This window comes from Sylvia atricapilla, chromosome Z (assembly GCF_009819655.1).
Source record: "Sylvia atricapilla isolate bSylAtr1 chromosome Z, bSylAtr1.pri, whole genome shotgun sequence".
In the NCBI taxonomy this organism is placed as follows: Eukaryota; Metazoa; Chordata; class Aves; order Passeriformes; family Sylviidae; genus Sylvia; species Sylvia atricapilla.
Genome location: NC_089174.1, coordinates 51,081,476 through 51,095,180, shown reverse-complemented (window position 1 = coordinate 51,095,180; position 13,705 = coordinate 51,081,476). Strand labels below are relative to the sequence as shown.

Below are 13,705 nucleotides of genomic sequence, written 5' to 3'. Positions count from 1 at the left end.
GGCTCGAACTCTGCAAAAACTCCATAGTTACACATACTGTTCATGTATCAGCTTCCACTTAGGTGCAGCCCACACAGATGGACTGCCTCATTAGGCAGGGAAGCCTCTCACATCATGGGCCTGCCTCGCATGTACCTTCTGCCCCAGCAGGCAATGTGGGTGCTGTAAACTAAAGTCATGTGTCTCCAAAGTTTGAAACCAAACATAGCTATTGAAAGTGAAGCATCAGCCTTTACTGTGTTTTGATCTACTCTGGAACGGAAGTGCTTAAAGGCTTTCATTGGCTCAAGAATATTTTTAATTTTGAATTTAGACAGTGCATGTCACAGGACAGATAAACAGCTGAGAGAGAGCATATATAAGAACTGACGTGATAATTTCCACAAGCCTGCAGGAGAAAACTGCATTTTTCCTACTGACTTTGGATTGTGCCATAGCTGTTTGTTCTACACTTCACGAACCATGTTTAGCATGTCACAGACACAAGAGTCAGAGTTTTCTAATTGCATCAGCAGGGCGCATTTTAAGGAGTACATGTTGTGACTTTGAAGAAGTGAGAGAGGACAAAGCTCTTTGAGAATACATGGCTGGCCTATGCTCCTTTAGGAACTGCAAAGAGAAAGCACCCCTTTAATCTCCCAGCATGTCTGCTTATCTGGAGGCTTAGAGGTTTTACTAATGTGCGGGGTTTCTGTTTCTGGATGATGTGTTTACATGAGTTCTCAAAGCATGGAACAATCTCGAAAGTTATATCCAGTTAGCCCATCTCTCTGCAGCAGAAGTCAAAAATAATAGAAGAGTTAGAATGTATGTAGCTCACAGGTGGCAGTGGCACAGCTGACAGCCTCTCGATAAGAATCAAGAAGGAATGTTGATGTCAATGCGGGAATCTTCCATAGACCTCCGAGCCAGGACAATAATGCCAACAAATTCTTTGTGGAACAAAAGGACAATCCCACGTCAACTGCTTTTGTCCTTGCATGGGGACATCCACATGACAGAAATTAACTATAAGCATCATACAGCTAGTACTACCCAGGATGGAGGATTCCTAAAAAACCCAGATGACAACTGGATGATAACTGTATGGAGCAGGTCCTAAGGGAACCAAATCAGAAAAACGCCTTCCTAGATCTGCTGCTTGCCAACAGAGAGGGTCTGACGATGAGTGGAGATGAGTGGCCGTCTTGGCCACAGTGATCACGGAGCATCCAGTTGTTGTCAGGAGGAAAAGTGCCAGCAAAGCCTCAGCTCTGGGTATGAGGAGAACAAACTTCAGGCTGCTCAGGGCACTAGTGAGTGAAGCCCCCTGAGACAATGCTTTTGTCAGTGCCCACGTCCATCAGTGCTGCTCACTCTTCAAACATCACTGCCTAAGGGCATAGGAGGGGGCAATTCCCAAATGCTGGTAGGCGAGAAGGAAATGCAGAAGACCAGCTTGCCTGAATGGGGATCTTTTCTAGGAAATGAGGAAAAAAAAAAGTATTCACACAGTGGAAGCAAGGTCAGGTGATACAGGAGGAACAGAGAGATGTTTGCCACTGTAGGGAGAAAATTTGTGTAGCCAAAGCTCAGCTGGAATTGAAGCTGGCCAGAAATGTGGGGGACAATTAAAAGAGTTTTGTCAAATATATTAATGGCAAAAGGCAGTGTAGAAATAACATTGGCCGATTACAGGACAAGAATGGTCACCTCACTAATAGTGATATAGACAAGGAAGAGGTGTTTAATGCATTTTTTGCCTCCATCTTCAACATGAGTGAAGGACCAAGAGGGTCTCAAAGCCTGGAGGACAATGACTGTGAGAATGTTCAACTCCCAGTCAAACCTGAAATTGTGCAAGATTTGCTGCTCCAGCTGGATCCCTACAGATCTGTGGGGCCTGATGGCATTCATTCAAGAATCTTCAGAGTGCTGGCTGATGTAATTTCAAAAATACTCTTGTTGATTTTTGAGTCTAGAGAATCCAGAGAGATCCCAGCTGACTGGAGCAGATGAATGTTGTCTCACTTATCAAGAAGGGCAAGAAGGACAACCCCAGAAACTACAGGCCTGTCAGTCTCACTTCAGTGCCTGGTAAAGTTGTGGAGAAGATTATTCTGGGAAGTACTGAAAAATGCCTGAAAAGCAACAGCCACTTGTCACAGCCAGCATGGTTTCATGAGGGGAAATTCCTGCTTGTCAAACCTGATTTCCTTCCCTGACAAAGGTAATCCACATAGCTGATCAGGGGAAACCAGCTGTCATAACTTTTTTCTATTTCAGTAAAGCCTTTGATGCTGTCTCTTACTGGATCCTTCTGGACAAACTGTCCAGCACATGGCTGAATAAACAAATTGTGTGATGGGTGAGCAGCTGGCTCAGGGGTCAGGCACAAAGGGTTACAGTGGATGGGGTGACCTCAGACTGGTGACCTGTCACTGGGGAGGGGCTCCATGCTCAACCGTGTGCTCTTCAGCGCCTTCATAAATGGCTTGGACACAGGACTGGAAGGGTTACTAAGCAAGTTCACAGATGATACAAAAATGGGAGGAGGAGCATCCTCCTCCCTCCAGGGCAGGGAGGCCCTGAAGAGAGACCTTGACAAATGAGAGAACTGGGCAGGCACCAGCTGTGTGAAATACAACAAGGGCAAGTGCTGGATCCTGCACCTGGGATGGGGCAACTCTGGATGCACAGACAGACTGGGAAAGGAGAGGCTGGAAAGCAGAAATGAGTGCAGGAAAGGGACATGAGGGTCCTGATTGAAGTTGAACATGAGCCAGCAGTGCCCTGGCAGCCAGAAGGACCCCCGTGTCCTGGGGTGTATCAGGCACAGCATCACAGCTGGGCAAGGGAGGGGATTGTCCTGCTCTGCTCTGCACTGGGGTGGCCTCACCTCGAGTGCTGGGGGCAGCTTTGGCTGCCACAACACAAAAAAGACATTGAGCTGTTGGAGAGTATCCAAAGGAGGGCCATGAGGATGGTGAAGGCCCTGAGGGGAAGCCATGGGAGGAGTGGCTGAGGTCACTTGGTGTGTTCAGCCTGGAGGAGACTGAGGGGAGAGAGCTCACTGCAGTTACACCTTCCTTGTGAGGGGAAGAGGAGGGGCAGGCACTGATGTCTTCTCTGTGGTGACAGTGACAGAACCCAAGGGAACGGCCTGAACCTGTGTCAGGGGAGGTTTAGATTGGATATTAGGGTAAGATTCATCACCAGGGTGGCTGGGCACTAGGAGAGGCTCTCCAGGAAACTGGTCACAGCACCAGTCTAACAGAGTTCAAGAAGTTTGGACAATGCCCTCAGGAGCGTGGTATGACTCTTGGGAAGGGAGATATGCAGGGCTAGGAGTTGGATTCAATGAACTTTGTAGATCCCTTCCAATTCAGCTTATTCTGTGATTCTGTGAAATGCTGGTTATTATATACCTCATAATGTCCTAAGTACAGTCTGGAAGATGATGGATATGACATAATTTAATATTACACATTAATTTATGCTCTGTGTTATTAAAATATTAAACTTTTAGGTGAAAATCATATCATGAAACCAAAATCATAATTTATTTTCTTTTTAGCTTGGCCTTTGCTTTTAAAGCACTTAATCTCTTCCTCTAGCAGGGAGTCAAGAAATTCTTTACTGAATTCTCTAAAACATATGGCTTTTATAAAAAACATCACTGAAGTTTTGACCTGCAAATCAGGGCTCTTTTGAATGTTGTGGCTGGGAAATTAAATATTTCACTAGCTATTTTAACTAGGGAGTTGATCTGCGAATAACTGAGGAGGATATACTATATCTGAGTATTATGTTTGCCAGTGACAACAAGTAGTACTTTGAAAGCAAACATTATAATTTTTTCTAATTACATATAATTTTCTAAGATTATACTCAGAGGCCAGAGGCTGATGCATCTTTTCAAACCGAGCAGTAACTTACTCTATAAGTACTCCCTCTGTAATAACTGAAACTGATTTACACACGGCACAGCTAGGCTTAGGAGAAAACATGTATCTTCATTCTTTAATGTCTGGATCTTATCTCTGATTTCCTTTTGTCAAAAGTCAGATTACATTAACCTTACATCATCAGTGATTTTACTTTCATTACACATTTACTAATTCTGTTCAGTGCTCTGGATCTCTTCTTGCAGATAGCAGATCTACCCTCACCTTCAGGTGAATGAATATATGGCCTGAAGCGGTACACTCTTCTTGATTGCATGGCTTTCCAGCATTGTCATGGCTCATGCCATGATGACACCAATTCACCTGCACCTTTCAACTCTCATACACCAGGTCTAGCAAGATTTGACTCTACCATTGCAGAATTTACGGGTTTTGTGTTAACACATGTGTCTAGTACAAATGTAGGATTGACCACAACAGACAACAAGGCATTAATTAATACCATTTTTCTATCAAGCAGAACTGGTACTTTGACTTTGCCATAAAGTATTGATACAAATTTTTCTGACAGTAAAGTTACACATTTCTTCTAAACAACTGACAGTATAATCTTAATACAAAAGTATGCAAAACTACAGATCAAACTTTAGACCCAGATAGTCTGGGCTATGTCTGCCTCATTGCAGTCTGGCCCTTAACCACTACAAAATAATTGGGCACACAAACCCACTGTCATTGTTCTTAGGAGTCTTCTTGCTTTGTCAAGAACCAAATTAGTTTTTCAGGGGTTTATGCTATAACCCTGCTTTTTTAACTAGTTTAACTCATGGATAACCTGTGAAAATCTGGCAATATGACACTTTTTACCAGCATAGAAGAGAGCTGCTCAGAATAAATGACACCTGTTTATTCCTAAATCCACAGGTGGATGCATGCAATTCAATCACTTGTAGTCACCTTCAGAGAGCCTGATGTTTTTGCAAGATCTCCAAATGCAAATCAGATTCAAAATGTCACCTCCTAAGAGACCATGAGGTGTGAAAGGAAAATTGATGGCAGTAGTTCCTCTCATATGCACTCTATTACCTGCAGCTAAATGCGTGCAGAGTATGTTTGTCCCATCCCCTCTGCAGTTATGCCATCTGATACATGTAAGGTTTTACCCTCTTGAGTCAAACTTCTTTTTCACAGGAAAAAGCAGAAAAGCATAATTGGAAAAGCATCTAAAGACATAGTTAGCTGAAAAACGGAGATTGCTTTCCTGCCATTCCCAGGAGGTGCACTGCAAAGGTACAGCCATTTACTTCAGCAGTACTATTCAATACTGTCTGCTGCTAAATGTCAACAAAGAGAAAAGTAGGTTTAACTGCACACATCAATTTTGATTATTCCAGATGCATCCATAACACCTTCTGCATATGAATGGAGCATTCCCAACCATTGGTACATGCAGCTGCATCTCTAATTCAGGAAATACAAAAAATAATCATAAAAATACACCTTGTCTGCATCAATGTGGGCAAGACCAGCATAAGGAGGAGAGGAAATAAGTTGCCTGACTTAGCAGCTAAGGGAATTTGACATAGCTTTTGCAGTCCTTTCTGTTGGCTATGATGAAAAGGTTAGAAGCTCCTCTTCATGGTTATTTACACACATGCATTTATTGGAGCCAAGAAATCTTTTATAAAGGTTAGCAGAAAGGTTAGCACCACAAGTTGTCTCCTCCTTTGCATTACAGATGCACTTTCTGTGCTATTTCTGTAAGTGATGGCTTTTCTTTCTCCTCACAGAGAATGGTTATCAGTAGCAGATAATCTTTCTGCTACCTTCTGCTTTCTTTCTGCGGTTAGGTTTAAGATGTCATTATAAAAAAGAACTTGCATTACATCATTACATTGTGCTTCCTTTGTACCATCCAAGGAGTTCTCTGCTAATTGTAAACCCTTGTTCGAGGCAATGAATTCGTCATTTGGCTGCACTTCTGTCACACACAGGAACCAACTCTACACAAAGTTAGGATGTATCTGTTGTTTTAATGATAGAATATCATACTTTTTACCTGGTAATTCCAAATAAGAGAATGTACTCGAAGGCAAATACAAGTGAGAGAAACAAAATCACAGGTTTTTCCCTTATTCATGCCTCCAAATTAGTGTCAGAGTCTTAGCTTATGTTTTGCAGACATTTTCTCTGTCAAAAAGTTTAGTGGTTCTCTCTTGTTTCCATCAAAAGTTCTTCATTGTGATCGAAATTGCTGGGACTGGGAGCTATTTTCAAAGCAACATTGCAATCTTATTCTCTTAGAATAGCTTTAATTTTAGGGCTGGTCTCCACTTAAAGTTTCTTTCCAAAATATCTGTAGATTATGGTTCTGAGGGCATTTTGATTGCTTCATAGCAGAAATTATGAACTCTATTGCACACTTGCAGCTATTTTACGGTACTAGAACTAACTATTAAATGCTTTTCCCACAGAGAAAATGCACACAAGAGCTGAATCAACAGTTGTCTGTCACAATCGGTCACTAGAAACAATGTTCTAGTAAAACTTGTTAAAACAAGTAAAGGACAGGTATTGAGACTGGTATTGTATGACCTTGTAGTCAATATCAATGAAGATATAACTGGCCTTCCAAGCCACCATCATTTCCCCCACAACTGAAACATGCAAAAAACATGGTGAAAAGTATGGCTAGGCTGGACTAGTTCAAATCACTCCTGAAAGCCTGAGCTGAAGAGAGCTAATCCATCTCAGTGATGGAGATCTATGCAGTGGCTTTAATTGCTCTGCCTGCAACCACCAATGAAAGCCTTAGGTGTTTTCCAAAATGGTGCCAGACATCTGCATCTAAAATATGCACCTGAATTTTGGAAATTGAGACTTTGATGTTTATTCTTAGTACAGATGCAGCACAGTTTTTCTGGCATGGTCACAAATTAATAGTCTGAGGGACATGACCAATCAAGGCTCCTTTTCCTTGGGGCATAAGTAAGTGTGACTTCCCTCTACTAGTACAAGTAGGGAGATTTTTGTCTTATTTGTATTTAAGTACAGAATACATCACAGTGTGAAAGCTGAATAAAGAGGAACCATTTGGAAAAGAAAAGCAAATCAGCAAAAGAGAATTGTGCCACTAGTTCTATAACCTGGGCAATTCACCCCAGTTCATAACAGGACTATCAGATGCAGAAAAAGAGGTTGTGTGACCTAGTGTGTTTCAGACAATTGCTATGAGACACATCAAAATGAAATGGCACCTACAGCACTCTTATCAATATTTTTTTCTAAGACTAAAGATTTTATGAAATAGAATATAAATTTTTCTTAACTCTTAGAGATGAGCCCTCAAAACATGGTTAAAAGGGTAAGAAATTTTCTATACTGTTGTTTCAAAATATAGCAAGCATGCAATGCCTCAACATAGCATTAATTATAGCGCAAAAAAAAACCCAGATAAATGAGTGGTTTTCTTTGCCACCTAAATTGTGCCTTTTTCTTCCTGCTGCTCAAGTAGTGAGGTGAGTGTGGTGCCCTCAGGCCAAAGATGGCCCAATCTGAGGTGCTTCCCTGTGGTCAGTGCTGAACCATGAAGAACTGTGATTCAGGAACAGACTGATAAAACTCTCCCCTTGCTTGTTAAGAGCAATGAGTGGGTATGCACTGCAGTTTTCCAGATTCTCATCAGTACCTTTCTTTTCCATCCATATTTTGAACATTCACTGCTGAATACATCACCAGGAACTACTCTTACTGGACATTTACTTGAATTTCATCCTTCCTGTCTTGACAATGCCTGTTTCTTTCTCTACTGGCTGATGCTGGTAAGAGCCCAAATTTCTTCTAATTATCTGCACCTTGATTTCTCTCCCAAGTCTGCAGGGATATGTCTCTTAAGGAAAAACTTTTAGCTCAGCTTCATTCCTGTAGTATTATTTGGTCTTCTTTATTGCAAAACTCCTGTCATCTATCAAACCTTATTCACAGTTGAAATGAACAGCAAATAAAAGGAAACAATGAAGTCAGCACAGTGCTGCACAGAAGTGGAGCTAGAATGCACAGAGATGGATGAAAACCCACTGAGCTTCAATAGTGCTGATGGAGCTGTCCTGCAGCTGCTCTGGTTGAGTTATTTCATCTCTGCTGTACAGATGATTTTAAGTGTAAAACTTTAGCTGTGCTAATGGCAGCAGGGACTGGTACTATCTAGACCTTTAAAATATGTCCGTAGATGTAAACATGCTTGGATATTTAATTTTTTTAATCCAAGGGTGATCATGAAGTTGCTGTGTCCTTCATGTAAATGAAGTCTGAGGTCCATGCTATAGAATATATGGCCTGTCACCAAAAAGAGTGGGGGATGAAGTCTACTCATGATACTCATTTTGTAAGATGTGTAGGAAATAAATAATTTTCTTATGCATGTTAATTTCTAGATCTGACTTTCATGACATTTTTCTAGTTAGATACATTTATTACCACTGTAATGCTCTCTTCTTAATCTTTCAAGAGTTGCCACTTCAATGGGGAATATGTCTCATGAGTGGAGAAATTAAGACAACACCAGTGCCTTCCAAGGGGTATGCAGAATGCTAGTTGTGGCACAAGTGTGAAATTAGGTAGCCCACATCTCCACTAAGCATCCTAGTCACCAGTCTATGTTTTCTTGATGGGCTCAGGCTGCACACACATCAGCACTTCATCAGAGCATGTATGGTTGTAGTAAGCTCAACCCTCTCTCCTCTATCACATTTGCAACTGATTCAGAAGTGGAGTAATTCACACTACAGATGTACTGTTGAGTCAAATGCAAGAGTGCTTTCAGGGGAAACCAAACCAGAAACTCTGCTGCAGGGTCACATGAAACACTTTTCAAACCCTAGTGTAAGCATATACAAATCAAGTAGTACTCCTTATTACAGTAGGGCAACATTCACTCCAAGGAATCAGACTAAATCTAGTCTGACATTAAATCCTGGAAGTATTTATAATATAGACTTAGATATTTCAGCACCAACTGCTCCCATCCTCTGATCCAGTACGACAGCTACAAGGTAATGTGGAAGCATCCATTCAAGGATAACATGTAAAGGCTTTACAATTCCAAATACATTGCAGAAAAAGATGCACAGTAGCTTGGGTATGAAGGGAAGTTTCAGTGAAATGGTATAAAAAGGCACATACCTCTATTTCACATCTGGTTTTGGATAGCAGGAGAGCATATAGATATCAGTAGACAATCAAAGACCCATTATGCTGAAATGGTATATATAGATACATAAAAAGGAGGATCCTTTTAGCATGAGATCAGCATCAATAAAACTATCAAAGAGGGCTGGAACAAAAAAATCATAAAAAAGAACTCAGGGCAGAATAAACTAGTTGCTTTTTCTGCAGCCTCACTTTCAAAGAAGTAATGTTGTATGGGAACCCCATAGAGCATAAAGATGAATGAAAAGAAGGGATCAGTCCTGTGGTAAAGTCACAGGATTAGAGTTCTGACTTTGTGGACTGTTTCAGAGTGTGGAGAACACATGAAAAAAGGTTTCAATTCCATTACTACTCACACTGGTTTTAATGCAGTTCTCAAACCTTCCTGAGGGCTACCTATTGGCTCTATGGACTACATGGACAACTTAGCTCAGCAGGTAGGAAGAAGAAGGGCCAGCTCCAGAGAACCTGTGCTGGAAAAAGTTAAAAGCATTTTCAGAATTTTTATGGGCACAAAAGTTCCACTTTTTAATATTCTTCTCCCAGAGGAAAAGAAGTCCAACTGAAGCCACAACCAGCCAATATTGTTAGAAGGAAAAGTACAGGTCTGTAATGAAAGTCTCTCAACTACAGCGCAAGCCAATGCTGTTAGCATGTGCCACTGTCTACTGGAGCAACAAATATGCAAAGGGCATCTCTGAAGCATAGATCCTTTTTGCATAGATATTCATAACACCACTGTTGTGCATACACAAACAGTAGTGGGTTGAAGAGATACACTGAAGATTATAGACTCAAGTAGCAGCAAAGGGTATGAATACAAGTCCTTGTATTGACCAAGGATTGCAGAGCCACTTTAAGATGTATTATTACATGAGAGACCTATTTCAAATTTAGTAGGCATGCAGTGTGCTGTTGAAGCATAAGGAACATTAGTCAATGTACTCCCTGTGTGAATGTATACCTTCAACAGAGCTACTGGAGATGATATACAAATCCTTACACATCTTGCTTCTCTATAGAGAAGATCATGTAACCCCTATAATGTAGTTTCACAATTTAGAAAATATTCACTGATTTAATCTGACTCTAATCAAACATTATTTAATTATTGCCATTGCTATGGAAATTCCAAAAGCAATTTATCAGCTGTCTGTGGCTAGCTACACTTAAACAAGATTGTCCCTGAAGGTGAAATCAGCAAATATTTTCTTACCTTCTTGAAGGCCTCAGCTTGATGCAGAAATAAAAGTGAAGAGATTCTCCCAGACAGGCTGCCTACACCATGCCCTGTGAGCTGGGCTTGTGATCTGACATGACCCAATAAGCAGTGGTAACTACTGCCTGCATGACAAAAGAGTGTTCTCTAAAGAGAATTATTAGTTAGTCAATACTAACTTATTTAGGAGTCTAGATGCTCTTATTTACTCTGCCCTTTGGATGCACAGAAGTGATGAAAAGTCCTCTGGCTTCTAGAGACAGGACAAGCTCGTGCAGGAAATGGTGTATCACAGGCACACCTTCAGCACAGCAACATGGGTGAGCACAGAGCAACCAGTGTCTAGGGAGCTGCCTGGGGGTGACAAGGGCCATCCCACTGCCCCATCAGGAACCAGGGCAGCTCTGCCACTGGGAACCACCCTAGGGACAAGGATGGCCATGGAGCAGTCTGAAATGGAGTATGTTCTTCCTGAGCCATGACACACTGTGTTAATACTAAGAACCCATTGCATTTTCCCTCGGAGGCAGCGAATTCTATGCAGCACACAGAGCTGTCTCCAGCGGGCAAAGATACTTGTCAGTCATAGTTTTTGTAGCCTTTCTGTGTTCTTTAACATGGACAAAACACCAAGCTGGTGACAAAGTGTGGTGGGAAGAAATGGATCCAATCACAGCAAAGCAACCTCTCAGCCATGTGTATTCTCCTATGGGCAATAAATGTCTTTGGTTTTGTAGGTGCAGGAGGACTGGCTATGATGCTGAAGAACCCACTGGGACCATGCTCCTGTGAAAGTTCTGAAGCCAAGAAGGGTGCAGGGGTAAGTCTCCACTCACTGTCTCCTTGTGGGAGGTACAGGGATCTGCACTGTGCTCAAACATAATTCTTGATTGACCCCACCTTCAGCAGAGTGCATCTCATCCTCAGCTCCAAGGAGGCTGTCGTGCTGGGAGTAGTTTTGCACAGCAGACCCCATTGGTATAAAGTGTATTCACTTGGCTTCCAGAGGTGCTCTCTCTAAATATCTACAAGTCTAGTGCAATGGTTAAGATTAGGAGAATTTTCAGCAAAAGTGAATCTCTTGAAAAGTTTGGTTAAATAATCCTGGCAATTCATGGAAGATGGTGTCAAACCAATGCTCTATCCTTCCTCACTATCCATCAACCTGCCACACATCTTCCCTTGCATGTTCTATTCTCTTCTTCTCAGGCTCCCCTGAAAATACTACTACCCCACTTCCTTTCATCTTCTGGGCAGCTTCCTGTGAGCAGCTTCTCAGCATGAAGAGGGCAAGTGTTGGAGAAGTGTTGCACTCACCTGGTGTAGTGGGGTGGCATGTGGAAACACTGATTTTCTGAAAAAGCCATGACAGGAATATTCCTTTTTCTTCATCGTTCTCACTGTGATTGTGTTGCAGCCATGTGTTTTTAAGAGCAGGAAATGAAATTGTCAGTAAGATAAAGAGTGGAAAGGTGATGAATGGGTAAATGAAATCCTGCAGGGCCAAGATACTCATCTTCACAGTGGCCGACATTGCTGAAAAAGTTTTGTCTGAAGCCAAAAACGATCATGTTAAAAAGCAGAGGTGTCTCCAAAATTTTTACACTATAGACTAGACATTTCTAAAGATGCAAACTTGACTATACATGGGCCATATTAATGCCTAAATTTATGTTAATCTTTCACACTTTTTAAAAGTAAATTAAGCAGCAGTCTAGGCTCTTAAATAGGTTCAATATGAGACTGATGAAGCATATTTTATACTATAAATTTCTCCCATAAAAGTATATTAGATTGGAATTTTTAATTACAGTTAAATTTCTTTACAGAAGCATTTAAGGATAAAATGCAGCAAATTTGTGTCTTCTGATATGTGAGTGAAATTAGTGTCAGAAGTTCACATCAGTTACCTTTAAGATCTTAAAGGCTGTGGTGAATAATCAGCTCAAGCCAGCATCTGCATAACTTCTTTTTTTGAATGAATATGTGAACACAAAACACATTTTGATTTTTGTTACAAAGTTCACTTCTTTCTTTTACTAGCTAAAAAAGTATAATTTTCTCAAAATCTTACAAGCTTTATTTTTTTATTTTCTATTGTGCTGATAAAATCCAAATGGTGCTGGAACAAGATGATGTTTAAAAAATACCAAAACAAAACAGATCTACTAATAACAAATATGAATCTGACTACATGTAGTTAACAATTTACAATGGACAACATAATACACAATTTCACACTTTTGGGTACCAAAAACAATGACCAAATCTAAGGTTAAATCTATATAAAGCAGCAAATCAATGCATCCTCAGAGATACCAGTCAATAATAAACTACTTTTCATTAAAGAAATAATATATAACATAAGCAGTAAAAGTAAGGTCCAAACTGATAGGGCAAAAGAAGTCAAAATGAAATCCCTTTATGTTATGGTTAGATCAGATATTTAAATTATTCTGATTGGAGCTGGAGCATGGACTTGCACAAACATTCCCAGACACTGTGCCCTGGTTGCTATCAGTGCTCTGCTCAACGTAGTATCGCTTTGTGGCAGCTCTAATGTCACCAGGAGGACCTCTAGGGCTGCTGGGAAAGTCTCAGCTGGAGTTTAATCAGCCCCCAACATTCTTTAGCTTAAGTTAAGGTCATACTTAAGGAAGAGGGGGAAAATGTTCAGTGACTGTGGAATGCAATTTGTTTTAATAGCACAGTACCTCGAATGATTTGGAGTGTAATGTCACACAGAACAAAATCTGACTTAGCATTGTTTCCTTCTTGGTTTTGGAAAAGAGGTGTCATTTTTTAATAAAGAACTCCCGCTGAAGGAAGATGCTTAATGACATAATTTTGCAAAAGGGAGGCTGACTCAGTGTTGCCACTAATGTAGCGTGAGCAGAATCAGCAAAATGCCAGCACAGGAAAGTCAATAAAGTCCATGAGAGTATCCTTACCCACATGGAAAAAAGATTTATTTAGTCATAGATAATGACAAAGAGTTAAAATTTTCTTTAATTAAGTGCTAACAATTTGTGGGAGGGACAATGCTGGTGTTTGAGGCAAAGATTATATGCAGCAGTTGGTTATAAATTCTTCCAAGGTTGCTGAGAGATATCCAAAATGATTGTCCTTTCTATCATTAACATGTGAAATGGGCAATGCAATTTTCATATGAGAAAAGTATCAGTTCTACATCAACTCCAAAAATTATCTATGCAGACCTAGTAGCAATATTGCTTCAATAATATTTTCAATTAATAGAAACAGGATAGAGAAATCCTCGTATCTCCATTATTTTTAATAACTAACTTACTCCAAGGGGAGGCCTGGGCCATCATAAAGTTCTCTTCTCCTTAATGAACTATTTACAAAGAAGCAACAAGCTACACTTAAG

The 13,705-nt window shown here is 40.7% G+C and overlaps 1 protein-coding gene across 2 annotated transcripts in view; it reads left to right on the top strand.

Annotated features, from left to right (window-relative positions):
• The window catches only part of PALM2AKAP2 (PALM2 and AKAP2 fusion), a 272,229-nt gene that overhangs the window by 155,972 nt on the left and 102,552 nt on the right, over window positions 1-13,705 (top strand). Inside the window, exon 8 of one of the 2 annotated variants that reach the window (XM_066338760.1) lies at window positions 11,052-11,134. In XM_066338760.1, coding sequence (XP_066194857.1) covers window positions 11,052-11,134 — 83 coding nt within the window. Of the gene's footprint in view, window positions 1-11,051; window positions 11,135-13,705 lie in introns of those variants that run through there. The other variant, XM_066338758.1, reaches the window with a different exon arrangement.